This window comes from Macaca fascicularis, chromosome 20, assembly GCF_037993035.2.
Source record: "Macaca fascicularis isolate 582-1 chromosome 20, T2T-MFA8v1.1".
NCBI classification, from domain to species: Eukaryota; Metazoa; Chordata; class Mammalia; order Primates; family Cercopithecidae; genus Macaca; species Macaca fascicularis.
This window is the reverse complement of record NC_088394.1, coordinates 20,386,478-20,410,660: the sequence shown is the minus strand read 5'-3', so window position 1 is coordinate 20,410,660 and position 24,183 is coordinate 20,386,478. Positions and strand designations below refer to the sequence as shown.

The 24,183-nt window shown below is 46.5% G+C and overlaps 1 protein-coding gene across 1 annotated transcript in view; it reads left to right on the top strand.

The window, feature by feature from the left end:
* DNAH3 (dynein axonemal heavy chain 3) overlaps nt 1–24,183 on the top strand; it is a 205,269-nt gene that overhangs the window by 172,545 nt on the left and 8,541 nt on the right. The window contains exons 52-57 of the mRNA XM_045383002.2: nt 483–2,624; nt 6,204–6,429; nt 10,520–10,764; nt 12,766–12,882; nt 16,839–16,993; nt 20,804–20,971. Coding sequence (XP_045238937.2) covers nt 483–2,624; nt 6,204–6,429; nt 10,520–10,764; nt 12,766–12,882; nt 16,839–16,993; nt 20,804–20,971 — 3,053 coding nt within the window. The remainder of the gene's footprint in view (nt 1–482; nt 2,625–6,203; nt 6,430–10,519; nt 10,765–12,765; nt 12,883–16,838; nt 16,994–20,803; nt 20,972–24,183) is intronic.

Genomic DNA, 24,183 nt, shown 5'->3' with positions numbered 1-24,183 from the left:
CTACTAAAAATACAAAAATTAGCCAGGCGTGGTGGCACATGTCTATAGTCCCAGCTCTTTAGGAGGCTGAGGCAGGAGGATCGCTTGAACCCAGGAGGTGAAGGTTGCAGTGAGCCGAGATCGCACCACTGCACTCAAGCCTGGCCAACAGTGCAAGACTCTGTCTCAAAATAAATAAATAAATAAAACAAAATAAAATAAAATGAGAACTGAGGTCTGGTCAGGAGCCAGCTAGGTGCCATTTACAGTATCGGCGAAAGGCTCATGGTAATAAGCACTTGGGGTCATGAAGGAATTGAAGGAAGGTCCTTTGTAACCCGAGTTTAGGGAGTGAGGCAGAGATGGGGTTGGTGAGGTCGGCTGGGCCTCCCAGACCATGTTTTTGTTTTTGTTTTTTCTCAAATACCAGCAAGTAACCACTGCAAAATTTTAAGTCTCGGCCAGAATGTCTTAATACATTATGTGTTTCTTGTTCCGAATAGGTAAGATGATAGAAGACTACTGGGGGGTATCCAAAAAGATTCTTGGGGATCTGAAATTCTTGGAGAGTCTTAAGACGTATGACAAAGACAACATCCCCCCACTGACCATGAAGCGGATCCGGGAAAGGTTTATCAATCACCCGGAATTCCAGCCGACTGTCATTAAAAATGTGTCTTCGGCCTGCGAGGGTCTGTGCAAGTGGGTGAGGGCCATGGAGGTGTATGATCGCGTGGCCAAGGTGGTGGCTCCCAAACGGGAGCGACTGAGGGAAGCAGAGGGGAAGCTGGATGCACAGATGCAGAAGCTGAATCAGAAACGAGCAGAGCTGAAGCTGGTGGTAGACCGGCTCCAGGCCCTGAATGACGACTTTGAGGAGATGAACACCAAGAAAAAGAACTTGGAGGAAAACATTGAAATCTGCTCCCAAAAGCTAGTCAGGGCAGAGAAACTGATCAGTGGTCTTGGGGGAGAGAAGGACAGATGGACCGAAGCTGCCCGGCACCTGGGGATCCGCTATACTAATCTGACGGGTGACGTGTTGCTGTCCTCAGGAACCGTGGCTTACCTGGGCGCTTTTACAGTGGATTATCGGATCCAGTGCCAAAATCAGTGGTTGGCTGAATGTAAGGACAAGGTCATCCCCGGCTCTAGTGACTTCAGTCTCAGCCACACATTAGGGGATCCCATAAAAATCCGTGCCTGGCAGATTGCTGGGCTTCCCGTTGACTCCTTCTCCATCGACAACGGCATCATTGTGTCCAATTCCAGACGCTGGGCCTTAATGATTGACCCTCAGGGGCAGGCCAATAAATGGATTAAGAACATGGAGAAGGCGAATAAACTGGCTGTCATCAAGTTCTCTGATAGCAACTACATGAGGATGCTGGAAAACGCGCTGCAGTTAGGCACCCCTGTCTTGATTGAAAACATTGGTGAAGAGCTGGATGCTTCTATCGAACCTATCTTGCTCAAGGCAACATTCAAACAGCAAGGAGTTGAGTACATGAGGCTGGGTGAAAACATCATCGAATATTCCAGGGATTTTAAGTTATACATCACAACCCGTTTGAGGAATCCACATTACCTCCCAGAAGTTGCCGTGAAAGTCTGTCTCCTCAACTTCATGATCACCCCCTTGGGTCTCCAAGATCAACTCCTTGGCATCGTGGCTGCGAAGGAGAAGCCAGAGCTGGAAGAGAAAAAGAACCAGTTGATTGTGGAAAGCGCAGAGAACAAGAAGCATCTCAAAGAAATTGAAGATAAGATCTTAGAGGTTCTCTCCATGTCCAAGGGTAACATCCTGGAGGATGAAACCGCCATCAAAGTTCTGTCCTCCTCCAAAGTGCTATCTGAAGAGATCTCGGAGAAACAGAAAGTTGCTTCCATGACAGAAACGCAGATTGACGAGACTCGGATGGGCTATAAGCCAGTGGCTGTGCATTCCGCCACCATCTTCTTTTGTATCTCGGACCTGGCCAACATCGAGCCGATGTACCAGTACTCCCTGACTTGGTTCATACATCTCTACATGCATTCCCTGGCCCATAGCACGAAGAGCGAAGAACTGAATCTCCGCATCGAGTACATCATTGACCATTTCACCCTCAGTATCTACAGCAACGTGTGCCGTTCTCTGTTTGAGAAGGACAAGCTACTCTTCTCTCTCCTCCTGACCATCGGCATCATGAAACAGAAGAAGGAAATTACGGAGGAGGTGTGGTACTTCCTTCTCACTGGAGGAGTCGCGCTGGATAACCCCTACCCCAACCCAGCTCCCCAATGGCTGTCTGAGAAGGCGTGGGCGGAGATTGTCCGTGCATCTGCTTTACCCAAATTGCACGGCCTGAAGGACCATTTGGAACAGAACCTGGATGAATGGAAGCTGATCTATGACTCAGCCTGGCCCCACGAGGAGCAACTCCCTGGGTCTTGGAAGTTCTGTCAAGGACTGGAGAAGATGGTGATCCTCCGATGTTTGCGGCCTGACAAAATAGTGCCAGCGATCCGGGAGTTCATTGCTGAACACATGGGAAAGCTGTACATCGAAGCCCCTACCTTCGATCTCCAGGGATCCTACAATGATTCCAGCTGCTGTGCGCCTTTGATTTTTGTGTTGTCTCCAAGTGCAGACCCAATGGCAGGTAAGAACAGAGTGTTGTGGAAGAGACGTGGAAAGCCCAGAATGTGTGGGTGGATATCAGTAGCCCGTCCCTTACAGCAGGGATCTCAAGTTCAGATGACTCTGAAGGCCATGTGGTTCATAGGCTGAAGTGGAGCCACGGAACTCTTATTTTTCCACCTAAAGGGCTCAGCTGCTACTCGGCACCCACAAATTGGGCCATTTGGGAATGTAAGCCCAGAATTGCTAGATCATCTGATTTTTCAAGAGAAACCAGAAATGCAGAAATTTCCCACTGTTGTATCTTGATAATTCAAAGTTTTTTCCTTAAAAACCTTGTGAGGGTTCAGGAGAGGTGGCTTACGCCTGTAATCCCAGCACTTTGGGAGAATGAGTTGGGAGGATTGCTTGAGCCCAGGAGTTTGAGACCAGCCTGGGCAACATAGTGAGACCTCCATTGCTATAAAACATTAAAAAATTAGCTGGAAACGGTGGCACATGCCTGTAGTTCCAGCTACTTGGGAGGCTGAGGTAGGAGGATCCCTTCAGCCTGGGGAGATCAAGGCCGCAGTGAGCTATGATCACACCACTCCGGTCTAGGGGACAGACCCTGCCCCCTCCCAAAGAAAAAAAGAACAAAATAGAAGCTTGGTGAGATTCAGCTCGGATGATTCCACAGGAAACTTCACACTGTGTTCCTTCTAGTGCCACACATCACGAGATCCATACTGTCTGGCTGTCTTTTCTGATAAAGACAGGTCTGGGGACTCAGGCATTGTCAGCGTGAGCTGGTTGTCCGTTCCCCCGTTCCCTCCCTTATAAGGTTTCCCACCAGATTTTCACCTAATGTGACGGTTCTCAATCTTGGCTGCACATTGGAATCACCTGGGGAGTTTAAAGAAGCATCTCAATGCATAGGCCACAGCCTTGGCCAATTAAATTAAAACCTTTGGGATGTTTTATGAATTGTGTTTTATGAAGCCTTTCCAGTCATTCCAATGTGCAACCAGTGCTGGGAATCACTGACTTTAATAGTTTTAGTGGCCTATGACAATCATTACCGAGATCCATTATTTCACTAGCCAGTGCACAATGATGATGATTATTGTTTTATTTTTTATTATTTTATTTTATTTATTTATTTATTTTGAGACAGAGTCTTGCTCTGTCACCCAGGCTGTAGTGCAGTGGCATGATATTGGTTCACTGCAACCTCCACCTCTCGGGTTCAAGCAATTCTCGTGCCTCAGCCTCCCGAGTAGCTGGGATTACAGGCACGTGCCACTACGTCCAGCTAATTTTTGTATTTTTAGTAGAGATGGGGTTTCACGATGCTGGCCAGGCTGGTCTTGAACTCCTGACCTCAAGTGATCCACCCATCTTGGCCTCCCAGAGTGCTGGGATTACTGGCATGAGCTACTCGGGAGGCAGAGGCAGGAGAATCGCTTGAATCTGGGAGGTGGAGGTTGTGGTGAGCCAAGATTGTGCCATTACACTCCAGCCTGGGCAACAAGAGTGAAACTCCATCTCAAAAAACAAACAAACAGCAATTTATTTTCTCACAATTCTCAAAGAAAGAAGTTTGAAATCAAGCTTTTGGCAGGGATGGTTTCTTTTGAGGCCTCTCTGCTTGGCTTGCTGATGGTCATCTTCTCCCTATGTCTGCACAGGGCCTTCTCTCTGTGTCTGTCCTCATCTCCTCTTCTCATAAGGATATCAGTCATATTGGATTAAGGCCCATTCTAATGAACTCATTTTAACTTTGCCTCTGCAAAGACCCTATCTCCAGCTACTGAACAGTTACATTCTGAGGTACCTGAAATTAGGACTTCAATGTATGAATTTTCCAAGGACACGATGCAGCTCATAACAGAGACCATATGTAATCCTTAGAATATTAACCCTGATTTTTTTTATGTGCTGCCTGCCCCTCATGGTGATGTACTTCCTCGTGTATTTTTTTTTATTGTGAGTTCACCATCAGCAGATTTGTGTTGTTTTGCAGGAGTCTCATATACTTTGGGTTTTAGGGGTGTCCCTACAGAACAACTTTGCCTGTGCAAACAGTGGTACCCCAGGGGGCGAAGTGGGGGTCGCCATTCTGAATCAAATTTTATGGGAAATTTCTCAGCTTAGGAATCCCACACCAGAGAGTACCGTGAACTCACACTCCTCAAATTCATGTGGCATAAACAGTGTTTTGATTTTTCACTGGAGAGTTGTTTGTTTTTTTCATCCAGGCTCCAGACCAGTTATGAGCTTCCATGTCTTTTCCTTAGGTCAGTAGTCAAATGGCCTTCTTTCTGTTTGTTTGTTTTTTGAGATGGAGTCTCACTGTGTAACCCAGGCTGGAGTGCAGTGGCACGATCTCAGCTCACTGCAACCTCCGCCTCTCCCCGGGTTCAAGCAATTTTCCTGCTTCAGCCTCCCAGGTAGCTCAGACTACAGGCGTGCGCCACCAAACCCAGCTAATATTTGTATTTTTAGTAGAGATAGGGTTTCACCATGTTGGCCATGCTTGTCTCGAATTCCTAACGTCAAGTGATCCTCTCATCTCGGCCTCCCAAAGTGCTGGGATTACAGGCATGAGCCACCACATCTGGCCAAATGTCTGGTCTTCATAACATGAAGGTATGGCACTTTGAGAATCCTAACCTTATGCAAATGTCTCAGTTCCAGCTCCCCACCTCTTATGAGTGCAAAGCTATATCTCCCATGGACATTCAAACTTTAACATCTACAGTAATGAAATAAAGTGTGGTATTTTCCAATGGTGATATACTATGTATCCATGAAAGAAAAAAGCCTTAATACATGTACTAATGTGGAAGAGACCTATAAGATACGTACATTGTTAAGTGGGAAAAAATGCAGTATTCTACAATTCATATAAATTTAATCATAGATATGCATTTATTTAAATACATAAAATATTTCTGGAAGGATTCACAAATCTAGTAACACTGGCTACCACTGGGAAGAGAGAAGTGAGAGACTTACTTATTTCACTTTACAAATGCTTATATTTCTCGTTAAAATAAATTTGCAAAAATCAGTTTCCTAGTTATTTGATTATGTGCTCACCTCTTTATTTTTGAGTTCCCCATTTTTGGCACCTGGGAATATCCCTTTCTTTCAAACCTTGATTTTTTTTTTCTTTTCAGTTCAGATAATTCCTTTTTTTATCAAGAATGTCTATGTGTTTAAAGCAAAAGAGAAGTTGGTTGTAGCTTCATCTGCCATCTGACCTGATGTCTTGAGCTTCCCCAGAGAGATGTTTATTTTGTAATTAACAGAAGCCAATGAGTTTTTTTCTGAGTCCAAAATTTTAATGTGAACCCCACCTTTTGTGTTGGTATTGGCGTGTGTGTGTGTGTATTTGTGTGTGTGTGTGTGTTTAAATAGAGATAGAGTCTCACTGTGTTGCCCAGGCTGGTCTGCAACTCCTGAGCTCAAGTGATCCTCCCACCTCGGCCTCCCAAAGTGTTGGGATTACAGGTGTGAGCCACCACACCGAGCCATGTTTATTGTTGATGTGGCTATTCTGTTACTCTTAGCTAGCCTGTCATCTTTCAAAAGCCTCCTTTCTTCCTGGTCTCAGGCCTGCTGAAGTTTGCTGACGACCTTGGTATGGGAGGTACCAGAACACAGACCATCTCCCTTGGCCAAGGCCAAGGCCCTATTGCTGCCAGAATGATCAACAATGCCATCAAAGACGGGACCTGGGTGGTCTTACAGAACTGCCATCTGGCCACAAGCTGGATGCCTACACTGGAGAAGATTTGTGAGGAGGTGATTGTTCCTGAGAGCACCAATGCCAGATTCAGGTGAGATGCTGTCCCACCACTGCCTTCTCTGGGACCCAACCTCCAGACATCAGGCTGGGAAGATGATCAAGACACAGTCCTGCCCCTTAGAAACTCTCAGTCTAGGCCGGGCAGGGTGGCTCATGCCTATAATCCCAGCACTTTGGGAAGCTGAGGCAGGTGGATCCCCTGAGCAGGAGTTCGAGACTAGCCTGGCCAACATGGCAAAATGCTGTCTCTACTGAAAATACAAAAATTAGCAGGGCGTAGTGGTGTACACCTGTAATCTCAGCTACTAGGGAGGCTGAGGTGGGAGAATTGCTTGAACTCAGGAGGCAGAGGTTGTAGTGAGCAGAGATCATATCACTGCACTCCAGCCTGGGCGACAGAGTGAGACTTCCTCTCAAAAAAAGAAAAAAAGAAAGGAAGAAGCTCTTCAGTCTAGCAGAAGGCAGCCCATAGATGAATAATGTTGATACCATGTCATATCTGATTTACTCACTATTTGAAGAAGAGCCATGGAATATAGAAAAGGGATGGGAAGGTTGGGGAGGTCCTGGAGGCCTGACAATGGCCCTGGATTTTGAAGAATGAATAGGAGTTTGCCAGGAAGGATATTCTAGGCAGAAGAGACAGCATTTGGAAAAGCAAAGAGAGGTATTAAGGAAATACTGAGAAGTTATCTTACAACTCTGGTATATGCCATGAGAAGTTGTTGGAGAAGGTAATAGGAAATGGAGCTGGAAAGGTAGACTCAATGTGAGCAAGTCTAATTTTAAAAAATTATTATTTGTCTAAAAAAAATCCTGTCCAGGCGTGTTGGCTCACGCCTGTAATATCAGCATTTTGAGAGGCTGAGATAGGTGGATTGCTTGAACCCAGGAGTTCAAGGTCAGCTTGGGCAATACGGCAAAACCCCGTCTCTACTAAAAATACAAAAAATAAGCTGGGTGTGGTGGTGCACATTTGTAGTCCCAGCAACTTGGGAGGCTGAACTGGGAGAATCACCTGAGCCCGAGAAGATGAGGCTGCAGTGAGCAGTGATCACACCACTGCACTCCAGCCTGGGCCACAGAGTGAGACCCTGTTTAAAATAATAATAATAAAAAAAATTCTACCATTTTCCAGGTATCATTTGTCCAGCCTCCTGCCACCTGCCTACCTCTATCCTACATTTCTGGGGTTCTTTGGAATTTTAATCAACATTGGAAACAGCTATTTGTTTTTTGTTAAAGCCCAGCAAAGCTAAGCCTCAGTTTTTGCATTCATAGAATAATAAGATGAACCAAACAGACTTTAAAGTCCATTTTAACTCAAATGTTCAGGGATTCTCTTTTTTTTTTGAGACAGAGTTTCGCTCTTGTTGCCCAGGCTGGAGTGCAGTGGTGTGATCTCCACTCATGGCAACCTCCGCCTCCTGGGTTCAAGCGATTCTCCTGCCTCAGCCTCCCAAGTAGATGGGACTACAGGCATGTGCCACCACATATGGCTAATTTTGTATTTTTAGTAGAGATGGGGTTTCTCCATGTTGGTTAGGCTGGTCTTGAACTCCCAATCTCAGGTGATCCGCCCACCTCAGCCTCCCAAAATACTGGGATTACAGGTGTGAGCCACCACACCCAGGCCAGGGATTCTCTTATACCAGGCCAGAGAGCAGCAACCTATGTCCCGATGGCCAAATGCACCCTGCTGCCAGTTGTTTTTGTATAGCTTGCAAGCTAACTAAACAGTGTGGAAAAAAACCTAAAGAATCATGTTTCATAATACATGAAACTTCTATGAAATTCAAATTTTAGTGTCCATAAAGTTTTATTGAAAAACATCCATGCTTATTCATATATTGTCTATGGCTACTTCTGTATGACAAGTAGTTGCAGCAGAGATCATATGGGCTCACAAAGTCTAAAATACTTACTATTTGGTCCTTTACAGGAAAAATATGTCAACCCCTGTTCTGTCCAATAAAGCTAGCTGGTTATTTTCATCTTAGTTGTCTGCCGGAAAAGAGGCAAAGTGTTTGGTGCTTATTTACAAAGTCAGATTAGCCACAGTTGATTTGTCTTCATATAAAACTTCCAAAAGAGAGAGAGTTTAAGAGAAGTCCATTAGTTTCAAGAATGCTGTTTGGGGCCAAGCAAGGTGGCTCACACCTATAATCCCAGCACTTTGGGAGGCCGAGGCAGGTGGATCACATGAGGCCAGGAATTCAAGACCAGCCTGGCAACATGGTGAAACCCCGTCTCTACTAAAAATACAAAAATTAGCCAGGCGTGATGTGCATGTCTGTAATCCCAGCTACTTGGGAGGCTGAGGCACAAGAATCCCTTGAACGCAGGAGGTGGAAGTTGCAGTGAACTGAGATTGCACCACTGCATTATTCCAGCCTGGGCGACAGAGTGAGACTCCATCTCAAAAAAAAAAAAAAAAAAAAAAAAAAAAAAGTATCAACTACTTCAAAAATACATCACAGCATTGTATGGGTTCAATGACATGAGCCAAAAACATCACCCATCTGCAGACTGAAGTCAGGCCTTAGGCCCCCAGTTTACTCTTCTACCCCTCCCAGCCCTGTGCCTGGACCACAGCCCAAAGCCCACTGAGTCTGACTAGATCACCAGCTCTCCCTCCTCCACAGGGAGGCTCAGCCTCTGTCCTGTGTCTCTAACGACCTTTCAACCCCAAACCTACCTGTTACAAATCTCTCTAATGTCTAGTAAACCAATGAAAACCAAGAGACCATGATGTATATGTAATTTGACCTTGGGTAGGAAAAACAAATTAATAAAAGTCTGGGAGCTTAGCATGGTTGTATGCATCTATAGTATCTATAGTCCCAGCTACTCAGGAGGCTGAGGTGGGAGGATCACTTGAGCTCAGGAGTCTGAAACCAGCCTGGGCAATAGAGCAAGATATCTTTAAAAATAAAATTAGATTAAAAAAGAAGAAGAAGAAGAACTGGCCAGGAGCAGTGTTTCATGCCTGTAATCCCAGCATTTTGGGAGGCTGAGTCAGGTGGATCACATGAGGCCAGGAGTTCAAGACCAGCCTGGCCAACTTTTTGAAACCCGTCTCTACTAAAAATACAAAAACTAGCTAGGCGGGGTGGTATGCGTCTGTGATCCCAGCTACTAGGGAGGCTGAGGCAGGAGAATAACTTGAACCTGGGAGGTGGAGGTTGCAGTGAGCTGACATGCACCATTGCACTGCAGCTTAGGTGACAGAGTGAGACCTTGTCTCAAAAAAAAAAAGTAAAATAAAATAAAATAAAATAAAAATTTTGAAAAAGAGCTTCAGATGTTAACCTATAGGTGGTAAAATTATCAATTCTGGTTTCTTCTAAACACTTTTACGTATGTTCCCATTTTTTGTGGGCATAGATAAACTTGCATTTTAAAAAAGAATTTCTCCCTATTTTTCAAGGCCCATTTCAAATGCCATTTCCTATATGACAGGCATCCACAAACTTTTTCTGTAAAGGGCCAATAGTAAATAGTTTAGGATTTGTGGCCATATTGTCTCTGTTGCAACTATTCAACTCTCGTTGTAGAGAGAAAGCAGCCTTAGGGCCAAGCACAGGGACTCACACCTGTAATCCTAGCACTTTGGGATGGTGAGGTGGGAGGATCACTTGAGCCCTGGAGTTCGAGACAAGCCTGGGCAACACAGAGGGACTCCATCTCTACATTAAAGAAGAAAAAAAAAATGTAGGAGCTTTGGAGTCAGAGAATCCTGAGTTCTTTCACATCTTGGTTCATCTACTGCCAAGCGACGTGTCCTTGAAAAACCCACCTGACCTTGCCATGCCTCGGTTTCCTCACTGGTAAAAGGGTTAGTGAATCCCTCCTCATCAGGTGACTGTGAGGCTTAAGGGAAATAAAAGGACGTATGTTAAATGCTTAGCATGGCTTTGGCTCTGGTAGTATTTAATAAATCATAGCAATTATTTTTTGTTATTTTTTTAAATTTATAAATAAAACAATTTTTTTAGTAGAGATGGGGTTTTACCATGTTACCCAGGCTGGACTGTTTCGTTACTGTTATTGTTTTTGTTATTGTTTTTCACTATAACTTACTGTATTGCTCTAAAAGGTTGGCTCCATTGTTCTTCCAGACTCTGGCTAACCAGCTATCCATCAGAGAAGTTTCCGGTCAGCATTCTCCAGAATGGAATCAAAATGACCAATGAGCCCCCCAAAGGGCTCCGGGCCAACCTTTTGCGCTCCTACCTCAATGACCCCATCTCAGATCCTGTGTTCTTCCAAAGCTGTGCGAAGGCGGTGATGTGGCAAAAGATGTTATTTGGCCTTTGTTTCTTCCACGCCATTGTTCAAGAGAGGAGAAACTTCGGCCCCCTAGGTAAGCGATGACAGTGCACCTGGGTGGCCTGGGGGAAAGGATACCAGACACATATAGGTGTGTTTCCAGGCAGGTGCATGTTTAAGCTTGTGCTCAGATAGGGTTGCCAGCAAGATACAGTGTAAGTATTTTCCAGGCAATATTTGGAACATACTTATACTAAATGATTTATTATTTAAGATTAAACTCTCACTGTATTTTTATTTGCTAAATCTGACAACCTGGCTGGGCGTGATGGCTTGTGCCTTTAATCCCAGCACTTAGGGAGGCCAAGGCAGGCAGAACCCTTGAGGCCAGGAGTTTGAGACCAGCCTGGGTAACATGGTAAAACCCCATGGTAAAAACACAAAAATTAGCCGGGTGTGGTGGTGCCCACCTATAATCCCAGCTATTTGGGAAGCTGAGGCATGAGAATTGCTTCAACCAGGGAGGTGGAGTTTGTCGTGAGCCCATATCACACCATCGCACTCCAGCCTGGGTGACAGAGCGAGACCCTGTCTCAACAACAACAACAACAAATTCCTTTGTATGAATATATAACATTTTGCTTACATATTAATCTACCTATAGACTTTTTTTTTTTTTTTTTTGAGACAGGGTCTCGCTCTGTCACCCAGGCTGGAGTGCAGTGGTGTGATCTTGGCTCATTGCAGCCTCCACCTCTCAGGTTCAAGCGATCCTCCCACTTCAGCCTCCTGAGTAGCTGGAACTACAAGCATGCCACCACACCCAGCTAATATTTGTATTTTTGGTAGAGATGGGGTTTCACCGTGTTGGCCAGGCTGGCCTAGAACCCCTGAATATTAAAAAAATAAATAAATTAAAATAAATAAATTAGCCTGACATAGTAGCACATTCCTGTAGTCCCAGCTACTTGGGAGGCTGAGGTGGGAGGATCACTTGAACCTGGGAATTCCAGGCTACAGTGAACGGAGATCATACCACTCCAGACTGGGCAACAGAACGAGATCCTGCCTCTAAAAAAAAAAAAAAGCCAAGCAACCGTTTGGCTTGCAACTAACTGCCAGTCATGCTTCATTTGCTGGCACACGAATTTTATTATTTTGTTATACTTCTAATTTGAAAGCGAGTGTTTGGGAGGAAATTAAACTTCTCTATTGAGCCTGGGCGCAGTGGTTCACGCCTGTAATCCCAGCACCTTGGAAGGCTGAGGCAGGCAGATCACTTGAGGTCAGGAGTTCAAGACCAACCTGGCCAACATGGCGAATCCCTGTCTCTACTAAAAATACATAAACTAGCTGGGCATGGTGGCACATGCCTGTAATCCCAGCCACTCAGGAGGCTAAGATAGGAGAATCTCTTGAACCCAGGAGGCGGAGGTTGCAGTGAGCTGAGATCACAACACTGCATTCCAGCTTGGGGGACAGAGTGAGACTCTGTCTCAAAACAAACAAACAAACAAAAGCAAAACAAACAAACAAAAAACTTCTCTATTGAGCATAGGCTTCCCCATACTCTTTCTTGTATCCTGCACCATGCCTGGTTTATACATGTTCAGCCCCCAGTGGGCATTTATCATTACACCCTTGGAAATATGAGTGGTCATTTCTTTAAGGTTGGCCATTCAGTTTTCCCATGAGCTCGAGGAGGGGAATTCTCAGAACCAACGTGGCTCTGTTGCCCAGTCGTAGCTCCTGCTGTCTAGCCATGCCGCGGTGTTATTTTTGGAGCTCCATGCATTACCGCCGTATTCCTGCCAGGCTGAATAATTCTCATTCCACAAATCCCAGGACATTAACATCTTCTTAACAAATGGGGAGGTACATAAGGAAATTGATTTTAGAATGGATGTTTTCTCAGGCAGAATGGCTCCCACGTTGGCGGTAAATGTCCAGGCTAATAGTTGGTCCCGGTGCTTGATATTCATGGGCCTGAAAGAGGCTTTTGATCCATAATGATGCTTAACTCCCTCGGCTTGGTCTTTGAGTGGAAATTAAGAGCTCTCAGCACTGAAGCCTCTCTCTGCTCTCCCGCACACAGGGTGGAATATTCCCTATGAATTCAATGAATCTGACCTGAGGATTAGTATGTGGCAGATCCAGATGTTTCTCAATGACTACAAGGAGGTGCCCTTTGATGCTCTGACCTACCTGACAGGTATTTAAGGGAGGGGTTTTTCCACTGTAAACCTCCAGTATCATGTTCCACCCTCCTGCTGTTCTGCTCCCATTTCCATTCACTTATTTACTCCTTCCCTCCCTCACTCACCATAAACATCAAGCTCTTACTAATGCTGGTCATCATGCTAGATATTGTAAGGAAACAAACAAACAAAAAATTAAGATAGAATCTTTACCCTTGAGTGACTCACAGTCTCCAAAAGAAGAAAAATATTTTTAAAAAATGACACAGGCCGGCGGGGCACAGTGGCTCATGCCTGTAATCTCAGCACTTTGGAAGGCCACAGCAGGTGGATCACCTGAGGTCAGGAGTTTGAGCCCAGCCTGACCAACATATAGAAACCCCGTGTCTACTAAAAATTAAAAAAATTAGGCCGGGCGCGGTGGCTCAAGCCTGTAATCCCAGCACTTTGGGAGGCCGAGACAGGCGGATCACGAGGTCAGGAGATCGAGACCATCCTGGCTAACACAGTGAAACCCCGTCTCTACTAAAAAATACAAAAAACTAGCCGGGCGAGGTGGCGGGCGCCTGTAGTCCCAGCTACTCGGGAGGCTGAGGCAGGAGAATGGTCTAAACCCGGGAGGCGGAGCTTGCAGTGAGCTGAGATCCGGCCACTGCACCCCAGCCTGGGCGACAGAGCAAGACTCTGTCTCAAAAAAAAAAAAAAAAAAAATTAGCCGGGCATGGTGGTGCGTGCCTGTAGTCCTACTATTCCTTGGGAGGCTGAGACAGGAGAATTGCTTGAAGTGGGGAGGCGGAGGTTGCAGTGAACTGAAATTGTGCCACTGCACTCTAGCCTGGGTGACAGAGAGAGACTCCATCTCAAAAATAATAATAATAAAAAAATACAGGCCAGGAGCAGTGGAACATGCCTGTAATCCCAGCACTTTGGGAGACCAAGGTGGAGGGATTGCTTGAGGCCAGGAGTTTAAGACTGGCCGGGGAAAAATCCCATCTCTACAAAAAATACAAAAATTAGTCAGGCATGGTGGTACATGCGTGTAGTCCCAGCTACTCAGGGGGCTAAGGTGGGAGAATTGCTTGAGCCCAGGATGTGGAGGTGCAGTGAGCTCTGATCGTGCCACCTCACTCCAGCCTGGGTGACAAAGTGAGATCCTGTCTCAAAAGAAGAAAAAAAAAAAGATAACATAGTAATAACTTCAACAAGAGAAACATTTATAAAGTAGAAGGGCAGCATAATGATTAAATCTTGGGGTAGGAGGAGGAGATGATCATGGCAAACTTCTTGAAGGCGTAAGAGATGGGTTTTCGGGGTGAGTAGGAATTTTATGAGTGGAAAAGAATGAACTGGGTGGGACATAGAGGAAGGAGAACATTCACAGCAGAGTGACCCTGAGGTAGAAATGACCCCAGCTGTTTTGTATTAAAGCAATCAATCGGCAACCTTTTATTAGCCCATGATATGTATATCATATGGAAGAATGTAAATGTATAAAACTTGATCATAGGCTCTGTGCGGTGGGTCACATCTGTAATCCCAGCACTTTTGGAGGCCAAGGTGGGAAGATTGCTTGAGCCCAGGAGTCTGAGACCAGTCTAGGCAACATCTCTACAAAAAAATAAAATAAAAATGAGCTGGGTGTGGTGTTGTGCACGTGTAGCCCCAGTTATCAGGAGGCTGCGGCAGGAGGATCACATGAGCACAGGAGGTCAAGGCTGTAGTGAGCTATGATCACACCACTGCACTCCAGCCTGGGTGACAGAGCAAGACCCCATCTCTTAAAAAACATACACATACACAACCTAAAAAACGTGACCGCTAACTTCAAGGAACATGCCGCACAGTCCCAGAGATAGGAACAAATATAGACGTGTGCTAAATGAATGGAAGATCATGGCTGAAGGTCAAAATGCAGCTTAATTAAAAAACTGGGGCATCAAGATCACACACAATTTCCTCTTCAGCTCCATATGTTAAGGAGTTTGTTAGAATTCCTTCCCCAGGCATGTGGCCGGCACTATATACCTGTGATTAATGCATTGAGTCTTCACGTTAATCTTATGAGCTCCATGTTAATAACCCCATTTTACAGCTGGGAAGACAGAGGCTTAAAGGAGTGGTTCTCAACCGTGGGTGATTTCGGCCCCCAGTGGCTATTTGGCAATGTCTGGAGATGCTTTTGGTTGTCATAGCGCGTGCTACTGGCAGTTATAGTAGTGGAGGCTAGGGATGCTTCTGAACAGTCTACGATGTACAAGGTGGTCCCCACAACACAGAACTATCCGATCCAACATGTTAAGAGTGCCAAGGTGGAGAGACTGGGCTTTACAGTGATTAAGTTCCATGCCAGAAGGTCACACTGACCTTAACTCCATATAGTGTTCCCTAGAACAAAGCCCCAAATGATACACACAGCACACACACAGTGGATCTCAGTTTGGTGAAAGACCGTCTCCAAAGAAGTGTGCCTGGAGCTGGACACAGTGACTTGCACCTGTAGTCCCAGCTACTCAGGAGGCTGATGCCGAAGGATTACTTGGACCCAGGGATTCCAGACCAGCCTAGGCAAAACAGTGAGATCCCCGACTCTAATACTAATAATAATAATAAATAGAAGTGAGCCATATTCCCACAGTTCCAGGGCACACAGAAGCACATCCTAGGGTTCCTCTTCAGACCATAGCATGAGTGCATGATTGCTCTGGGATATGGTCTGCGTAGAGAACTGCCTGCAAGCCATAAACCAACTGCCTGCTGGTCATAAACCAGCCAGCTTGAGAGTAGTCACCTTCCAACTGTTCCAGTCGGGATAGGCTAGTTAGGCTGAGATCACTAACAATCCTCAAACCTCAAGGGTATAAAAGACATCATAGATCCATTTCTTGCCCACTCTACATTTCCAGCATGAATTGGCAAGGGTCTTTGCTCATTGTAATTCTCTGTCGGGGGCACAGTTAGCAAAGGCACCACCCACTGTTACTGCCACCATCTCAACATATACATTAGTCCCCCTTTATCCATCAGGGATATGTTCCAAGACCCCCAGTGGATGTCTGAAACTGTGGATTTTACTGCACTCCATATACACTATGTTTTATCCTACACATACATACCTATGATAAAGTTTAATTTATAAATTAGGCACAGTGAGAGATTAACAACAACAGTAATAAAATAGAACAATTACAATATATTGTAATAAAAGTTATATGAATGTGGTCTCTCTCTCTCTCTCAAAATGTCTTTTTTTTTTTTTTTGAGACAGAGTCTCCCTCTGTCACCCAGAGGAAGGGTTACAGTACTCTTTTAGCTCTGCCGTCCACAAACAGCTTAAATGTTAACCGCCCAGTGGCGGGTCAGTGTGACAGCCTTTTGCACCTGCACTCATGGCACCCGAGCTCTTGTACAAGAGGTGTCCAGGAGGAATGAGGTCGCACAAATGAATTGAAGATGGTAAATGCGGGGGATTTTATTGCCGATGAAAATGGCTCTCAGTGGGAAAGGGAGCTGAAAAGGGGATGGAGCAGGAAGGTAGTCTTCTCAGGAAGTCCAGCCATCTCCAACCAGATTCTTCTCCAACATTACACTGTCAAGCTGGTCCCCTGAAGTCAAGCCACTTCTCTCTGATGTCCAGCTGCTTCTCTCTCTCTGCTGGCCGAGCCTGGGGTTTTGATGGGCATGGGTTGCGGGGGCGGGGCAGGTCATGGGTTGTTTCAGAAAAGGCAACATTCAAGTGGGAAAACAGGGATGTAAGTTCTCACTTTGGGCCGTAGTTTCAGGCTTTTCAGCTTGAGGGTGGGGCCCTTGCAGGAGACCTGCCATCTTCTGCCTGGAATTTCCCTGCTTGCTGTCCCTATCACTGTGTCCCAGCAGAGATCTTTGGCCAGAAGAATGCCGTGTTTTATGTTAACCACCAAGCTCATGATGACCTTCCCTGGGCTCAACCTCTCTTTCTGTTGGTTGTCCCCAGGGGAATGTAATTATGGAGGCAGAGTGACTGATGACAAAGACCGGCGTCTCCTGCTGTCACTTCTGTCCATGTTCTACTGTAAGGAAATTGAGGAGGACTATTACTCCCTTGCTCCTGGAGACACTTACTACATCCCTCCTCATGGCTCCTACCAGGTAAGGGGCGGGCAGGGAGGCCCACCTCTTAGCCCACAGGGCTCCGTCATCTCTATATGGCTACAGGGCTGCAGCATAGCCAAGGAGCCCAGGGGTCACCTTGGGCTTCCTGAGTTGAATCCAAAAGCTATTCCCAATATTCCCAAAAGCCTGCAAGAGAGACATGGCTACTGTTTATGGAGGGCTTGGTATTTGGTAGACAAGATGTTTCAAAATATTGGATCCATCTGGGTGGAGGAGGGAGAGAGAAAGATGATCAAGATTGAGCCTTGGTAGTGAGCAAGATGGACATTGCTACTTGAAGACAAACATTCAGACGGTGGCAAAAAGGGAGGAACAGAATAACTGGACAGGGAATGAGAAAAGGAAGATGAAAACAATAAATCTGAGGGATAGAAAAGAGTTTACAGGTTGGGTGCGGTGGCTCATGCCTGTAATCCCAGCACATTGGGAGGCTGAGGTGGGTGGATCACTTGAGCTCAGGAGTTTGAGACCAGCCTGACCAACATGGTGAAACGCAGTCTCTTCTAAAAATATAAAAATTAGCCAGGTGTGGTGACACCTGCCTGTAATCCCAGCTATTTGGGGAGGCTGAGGCAGGGGAACTGCTTGAACTGGGAGGTGGAGGTTGTGGTGAACTGAGACCATGCCACTGCACTCCAGCCTGAGTGACAAAGTGAGACTGTCTCAAAAAAAAAAAAAAAAAAAAAAAAAAAACTTACTTTTATTGATCACCTGTGGAACAGAAAAACTCTCAAATCGTATTTTTCCGCTACTCTCGCACCACAACCACCACCACCATCAACACAGAAGAAGACTTCTGTGACCAAGTGTGTGGAGGTTCCCCCTTCCCCACATACTAAGCAGTGGACACCCACTGGGTGTCCTCTAATTCAATTCCAATACCATCTACCTGGTGATAGTGTCAGATCCCACGGGCTGAGGGCTCGGTCCCCAGTTCTTTCCCCCACCCCAGACACCAGTCACAAGTCCCGGCCTCAAGAACTGACCAACCAGCTTCACGTTGGGGTTCCCACCACTCCCCCTTTAATTGAAATTAATTCAATTAATTTGCTGGAGCGGCTCACAGAACTCAGAGAAACACTTCGGTTTATCGGTTTATTAAATGAATATTACAAAAGATACAGATGAAGAGATGCATAGGGTGAAGTATGGCGGAAGGAGTGGGAACTTCCATGCCCTCCCTGGGTGAAATACCCTCCAGGAACCTCCGTGTGGTCAGCTCTCCAGAAGCTCCCTGCACCCAGTCCTCTTGGGTCTTTATGGAAGTTGCATGACATTCCCCAGAGTATAGGGCAGGACCCTCTCTCTCTAGGTGGAGTCTTAAGACTCACAATCAGGCCAGGCGCAGTGGCTCATGCCTGTAATCCCAGCACTTTGGAAGGCTGAGGCCGGTGGATGGCTTGAGGTCAGGAGTTTGAGATCAGCCTGGTCAGTGTGGTGAAATTCCGTCTCTACTAAAAATACAAAAATTAGCCGGGTGTGATGGCGTGCACTTGTAGTCCCAATTACTCAGGAGGCTGAGGTGGGAAGATCGCTTGAGCCCAGGTGGCAGAGGTTGCAGTGAACCAAGATCCCACCACTGCACTCCAGCCTGGGCCACAGAGTGACCCTGTCTAAAACAAACAAACAAAAAGACTCACAATCAGAAAGATAGGGGAAGATTTGAGTCTTGCTTGGGGGCAGGTAAAAGGAGGGCAAGAGAAGGTCAGAGAGATTCTGTTTTCTGAGGCCTGCCCCTAAGGCCTAACACACCCAACATTATAACAGGTGACTGTAACAAGGGCTAGGGGAGTTAGAAGCCAGGAACCATGGATGAAAACCAGTAGATATACATATAACACCACAACCTGTCACATGCCAAGGCCTGATTCCTTCTGTGGATGAAAAGAGTCTCTTTCTTACTTTGTAAAATATTTGAAGAGATTTATTCTGAGCCAAATATGAGTGACCATGGACTGTGACACAGCACTCAGGAGATCCTGAGAACATGTGCTCCAGGTGGTCGGGGTGCAGCTTGATTTTATACATTTTAGGGAGCACGTGAGGCATCAATCAAATACATTTAATATATCCATTGGTTCAGCCCAGAAAGGCAGGACAACTCAAAGTGGAGGCTAGCAGGTGATAGGTAGATTTAAACATTTTCTGTTTGGCAATTGGTTGAAAGAGTTATTATCAATAGAAAGGAATGCCTGGGTTATGATAAGAGGTTGTGGAGACCCAAGTTTTATCATGCAGATGAAACCTCCAGGTAGCAGGCTTCAGAGAGACTAGATTGTAAATGTTTCTCATCAGACTTAGGGTCTGTATGTTGATGGTAATGCTGCAGGGGTATAATGAGGCGTGTCTGACCCCCACTTCCCCTCATGGCCGGAACCAGGCTTTCAGGTTAAATTTTAGAGTGGAGGGTCTTAGGATTTTACTTTTGGTTTATACTTCATAACTACACTTGTTTTTCCATTTACGGATAAGGAAACTGGGGTTTCAGATGACAAACTCAAGGGCACATAGTTTTGTTATCGGAAGGGGGTCCAGATCCAGACCCAAAGGGATGGTTCTTGGATATTGCACAAGAAAGAGTTTGGGGCAAGTCTATAGACTAAAACGAAAGCAAGTTTATTAAGAAAGTAAAGGAGGCCAGGCACAGTGGCTCACGCCTGTAATCCCAGCATGTTGGGAGGCCAAGGAGGGCAGATCACCAGGTCAGGAGATCAAGACCATCCCCGCTAACACGTGAAACCCCGTCTCTAGTAAAAATACAAAAAATTAGCTGGGTGTGGTGGCATGCGCCTGTTATCCCAGGCTGAGGCAGTCGAATTGCTTGAACCCAGGAGGCGGAGGTTACAGTGAGCCATGATAGTGCCACTACACTCCAGCCTGGGAGATAGCAAGATTCTGTCTCAAAAAAAAAAAAAAGGAAGTAAAGGAATAAAGAATGGCTGCTTCATAAACAGAGCAATGGCATGGGTTGCTGCTCAACTGTTTATACTTACAGTTATTTCTTGATTATATGCTAAACAAGGGGTGTATTATTTATAAGTTTTCCGGGAAAGGGGTGGGCAATTCCTAGAAGTGAGGATTCCTCCCCTTTCTAGACCACATAGGGCAACTTCCTGGCGTTGTCATGACATCTGTAAATGGTCATGGCGCTGGTGGGAGTGTCTCATAGCATGCTAATATATTATAATGAGTGTGTAATGAGCAGTGAGGACAACTAGAGGTCACTTCCGTGGCCATCTTGGTTTGGGGGTATTTGACTGGCTTCTTTACCACAACCTGTTTTATCAGCAAGGTCTTTGTGACCTGTATCTTGTGCTGACTCCTATCTCATCCTGTGACTTAGAATGCCTTCAGCTCCTAACAATGCAGCCCAGTAGGTCTCAGCCTTATTTTACTCAGCTCCTATACAAGATGGAGTCGCTGTGGTTCGAATGCCTCTGACAGTTTGGGATAGAGCTAGGATCTAAACTCAGTTCTGTCTGGGTCCAAAGCCAGGCCCACTGGGGGAGCAGAGAGGAAGCCAGGGTGGGCTGAGATAATTCAGCCCCATCTGCTTTCATGCACACTGCCCAGAAAACTGTATGAGGGAGGGCTAGGGATGTGTTCACCCAGCCTCTGTGTGTGTGTGTGTGTGTGTGTGTGTGTGTGAGTGTGTGTGTGTGTGTGTGTGTGTCCTGTGCTACTGATGCAGTGTGATTCCTGTTCTGATTGGGTTCTGCTAAGCTTGGAGTAATCTGTGGGATTCTGGGGTCCTTCGTTTATTTCAACTGAAGATTTCCCTTCCAGTCCTATATCGACTATCTCAGGAGCCTCCCCATCACAGCCCACCCAGAAGTGTTTGGCCTCCATGAGAATGCAGACATCACCAAAGACAACCAGGAAACCAACCAGCTGTTTGAGGGGGTCCTGCTGACCCTCCCTAGACAGTCAGGAGGAAGTGGCAAGTCCCCTCAGGTAACTGGGCTGGGGAAAGGGGGCTCAATCCTATTTCCCAGGCAGTTCTCCATCCAGTGGGCACACAGGATTGGAGGATGACCAAGAAGGCAGAGAGCGGGGGCCTGGCAGCCTCCTGGCCAGTGGCAGGGAAGGGGCACAGTGGCCTTACTGCCAGGAGTCGTTATATCCAGAGCTGCAAGGGAACCAGCATGTCCAGAATGTCAGCTATTCCTGTATAACCTTTACGTTTTCTGCTATATCCACCTATCACCTATACTCCATTTATATAATGGGTTTTTTGCTTTTTTTCTTTTTCTTTTGCTTTTTTTTTCTACATAATGTTTTAAAACTAACTCTCTTCTTTTTTTTTTTTTTAATTTAAAAGATTGCACATCAGAACCATAAGTGGAAGCCCAGTATCATTTCCATAAAGTCATGACAGGCATAAAAAGAAAATGAAAGCTGAACAGTTGGTGTTTTTTGGTTTCTGTTTGTTGTTGTTGTTGTTTTTCTTTTCTTTTTAATTTTTTTTTTTTTTTTTTTTTTTTGAGACACAGTCTGGCTCGGTCACCTAGGCTGGAGTGCAGTGGTGTGATCTTGTCTCACTGCAACCTGGCCTCCCAGGCTCAAGCAATTCTCCTGCCTGAGCCTCCTGAGTAGCTGGGACTACAAGCACATGCCACCATGCCCAGCTAAATTTTTTTGTATTTTTTGTAGAGGCAGTGTTTCACCATATTGTCCAGGATCGTCTCAAACTCCTGGGCTCAAGCAATCTGTTCATGTTGGCTTCCCAAAGCGCTGGGATTACAGGCATGAGCCACCGCTCCCAGCCTGAACAGTTGTTAAGTTCTTCCCGGATAATGTTGCTGGCCAAAGCCCCTGAGCTGAGGCTTTGCTGGCTTCTTGTTAAAAGGAGAATGATGTGTGAGTGTCTAAGAATTGGCACTGACCCGAAACTTTATTTTTGAAAGGAATGAAAAAGAGAAAGATGGTCAGAACTTGACAAGAGGCCAGGTGTGGTGGATCACACCACACCAGTGGTCCCAGCACTTTGGGAGGCTGAAGCAGATCACTTGAGGCCTGGAGTTCGAAGCCAGCCTGGGCAACATAGGGAGACCGTATCTCTACAAAAAAAAAGTTTTTTTCAGTTAACCAAGGGCTGGGCACCATGGCTCATCCTGTAACCCTAGCACTTTGGGAGGCCGAGGCAGGTGGATTGCTTGAGCCAAGGAGTTTGAGACCAGCCTGAGCAACATGGCAAAACACCGACCGTCAAAAAAAAAAAATTAGCCGAGCTCGGTGGCGCGCACCTGTAATCCCCGCTACTCAGGAAGCTGAGGTGGGAGGATGACTTGATTCCGGGCTGTGGAGGCTGCAGTGAGCTGAGCTTGCACCACTGCACTCCAGCCTAGGTGACAGTGAGAGACCCTGTCTTAAAAAAAGTTAACTGGGGCCGGGCGCGGTGGCTCACGCCTGTAATCCCAGCACTTTGGGAGGCTGAGGTGGGCGGATCACAAGGTCAGGAGATCGAGACCATCCTGGCTAACATGGTGAAACCCTGTCTCTACTAAAAATACAAAAAATTAGCTGGGTGTGGTGGCAGGCGCCTGTAGTCCCAGCTACTCGGGAGGCTGAGGCAGGAGAATGGCGTGAACCTGGGAGGCAGAGCTTGCAGTGAGCTGAGATCGCGCCACCGCACTCCAGCCTGGGTGACAGAGCGAGACTCCGTCTCAAAAAAAAAAAAAAAAGTTAACTGGGTGTGGTGGGGCATGCCTGTAGTCCCAGCTACTAAGGGGGCTGAGGCGGAAGGATCACTTGAGCTCAGGAGGTCAAGACTGCCGTGAGCTGTGATTGTGCCTTTGCACTCCCACCTGGATGACAGAGTGAGACACTATCTCAAAACAATAACAACAACAACAATGAAGAAAACTCCAAAACCTGAAAGAGTACCTTTCTCACCACGTGACTCAACATGATTTTTCTGTGTCCTGGAAACAACCTAAAATCCTGGGTACATCTAGTAGTCCCAGTCCACTCTTTGTGATTCACTGACCCAGACCACCTTCCTTAGTCTGCAAACAGAGAGAGAAACAAATCCTGAGAGAGCAAGTGAGCGGCTTCCAGGCCTTCATAAAATCAAGGACGCAGCCAGAGCCGGAGCCACCATCTCCTGACTCCACCTGCTTCCTCTCCCATCCCTTTCTTTCTCCACCTTCCAAACTACCTCCTCCTGTTCAACCCCTCCCAACTGTAGAACTTGCTAATTTGCTTTCATGATTTGGTTCCTAGTGCCATTAAGTATCACTGGTATGAAGGTACACCAGCCTGGTTGGTGTGTCCCGACGTAGGAGTGGAAATTCCCCTCACAGTGGGAAGAGGGAAAGAAGTGCACATCCCAGCCTCCCTCATCCACAGGACCGCAGGGTGTCTGTCTCTCCCACACCCGGGTCTTGTTCCTCCTTGAGCCTCCAGGCCTTTCCCCTCCCTGCTTGGCTAAGCTCAGCGTTCTGTGCTTTTCTTGCTCAATGCTGAAGAATGGCCTGCTGCCTTCCCAGGTGTTGTGGGCACTGAGAAAAGGTCCCATAGCATCAGGAGCTAATCCTCAGGGGCCTGAGGCTGTGGGAGATTCTCACCCTGGTGTGACATTGAAGACAGAGGCTCGGTGCTGCCCGGAAGCTACCTGGCCCTTCCGCTCTTGCCTGAGGTGTCAGGACAGGACTCTTTTTTTTTTTTTTTTTTTTCACTTTTAGACAAGGTCCCCCTCTGTCACCCAGGCTGGAGTGCAGCAGCCAGATCTCAGCTCACTGCAACATCTGTCTCCTGGGTTCAAGTGATTCTCCTGCTTCAGCCTCCCAAATAGCTGGGACCACAGGCATGCAGCACCACGCACAGCTAATTTTTGTATTTTTTGTAGAGACTGGCTTTTGCTATGTTGCCCAGGCTGGTCTCAAAGTCCTGGGATCCACCCACTTCGGCCTCCTAAAGTGCTGGGATCACAGACGTGAACCACCGTGCCCTGCCAAGGACAGGCCTCTACTCTCCTGGGCCCAGAGGCGAGGTCCTCTCCAAGGCTGCTGGGGTGATGAGGGACTCCTTTCCCCACCGGAGGCAGAAATGGCTTCGGTTGGAGAGTTCTCAGGAAAGTCCCACAGAATACATTTGAAAAGCCAGATGATCAGTACTTCAAGTGTATCCAAAGCCACAGCCTGTAGGGCTTGCTTCTCACTCAC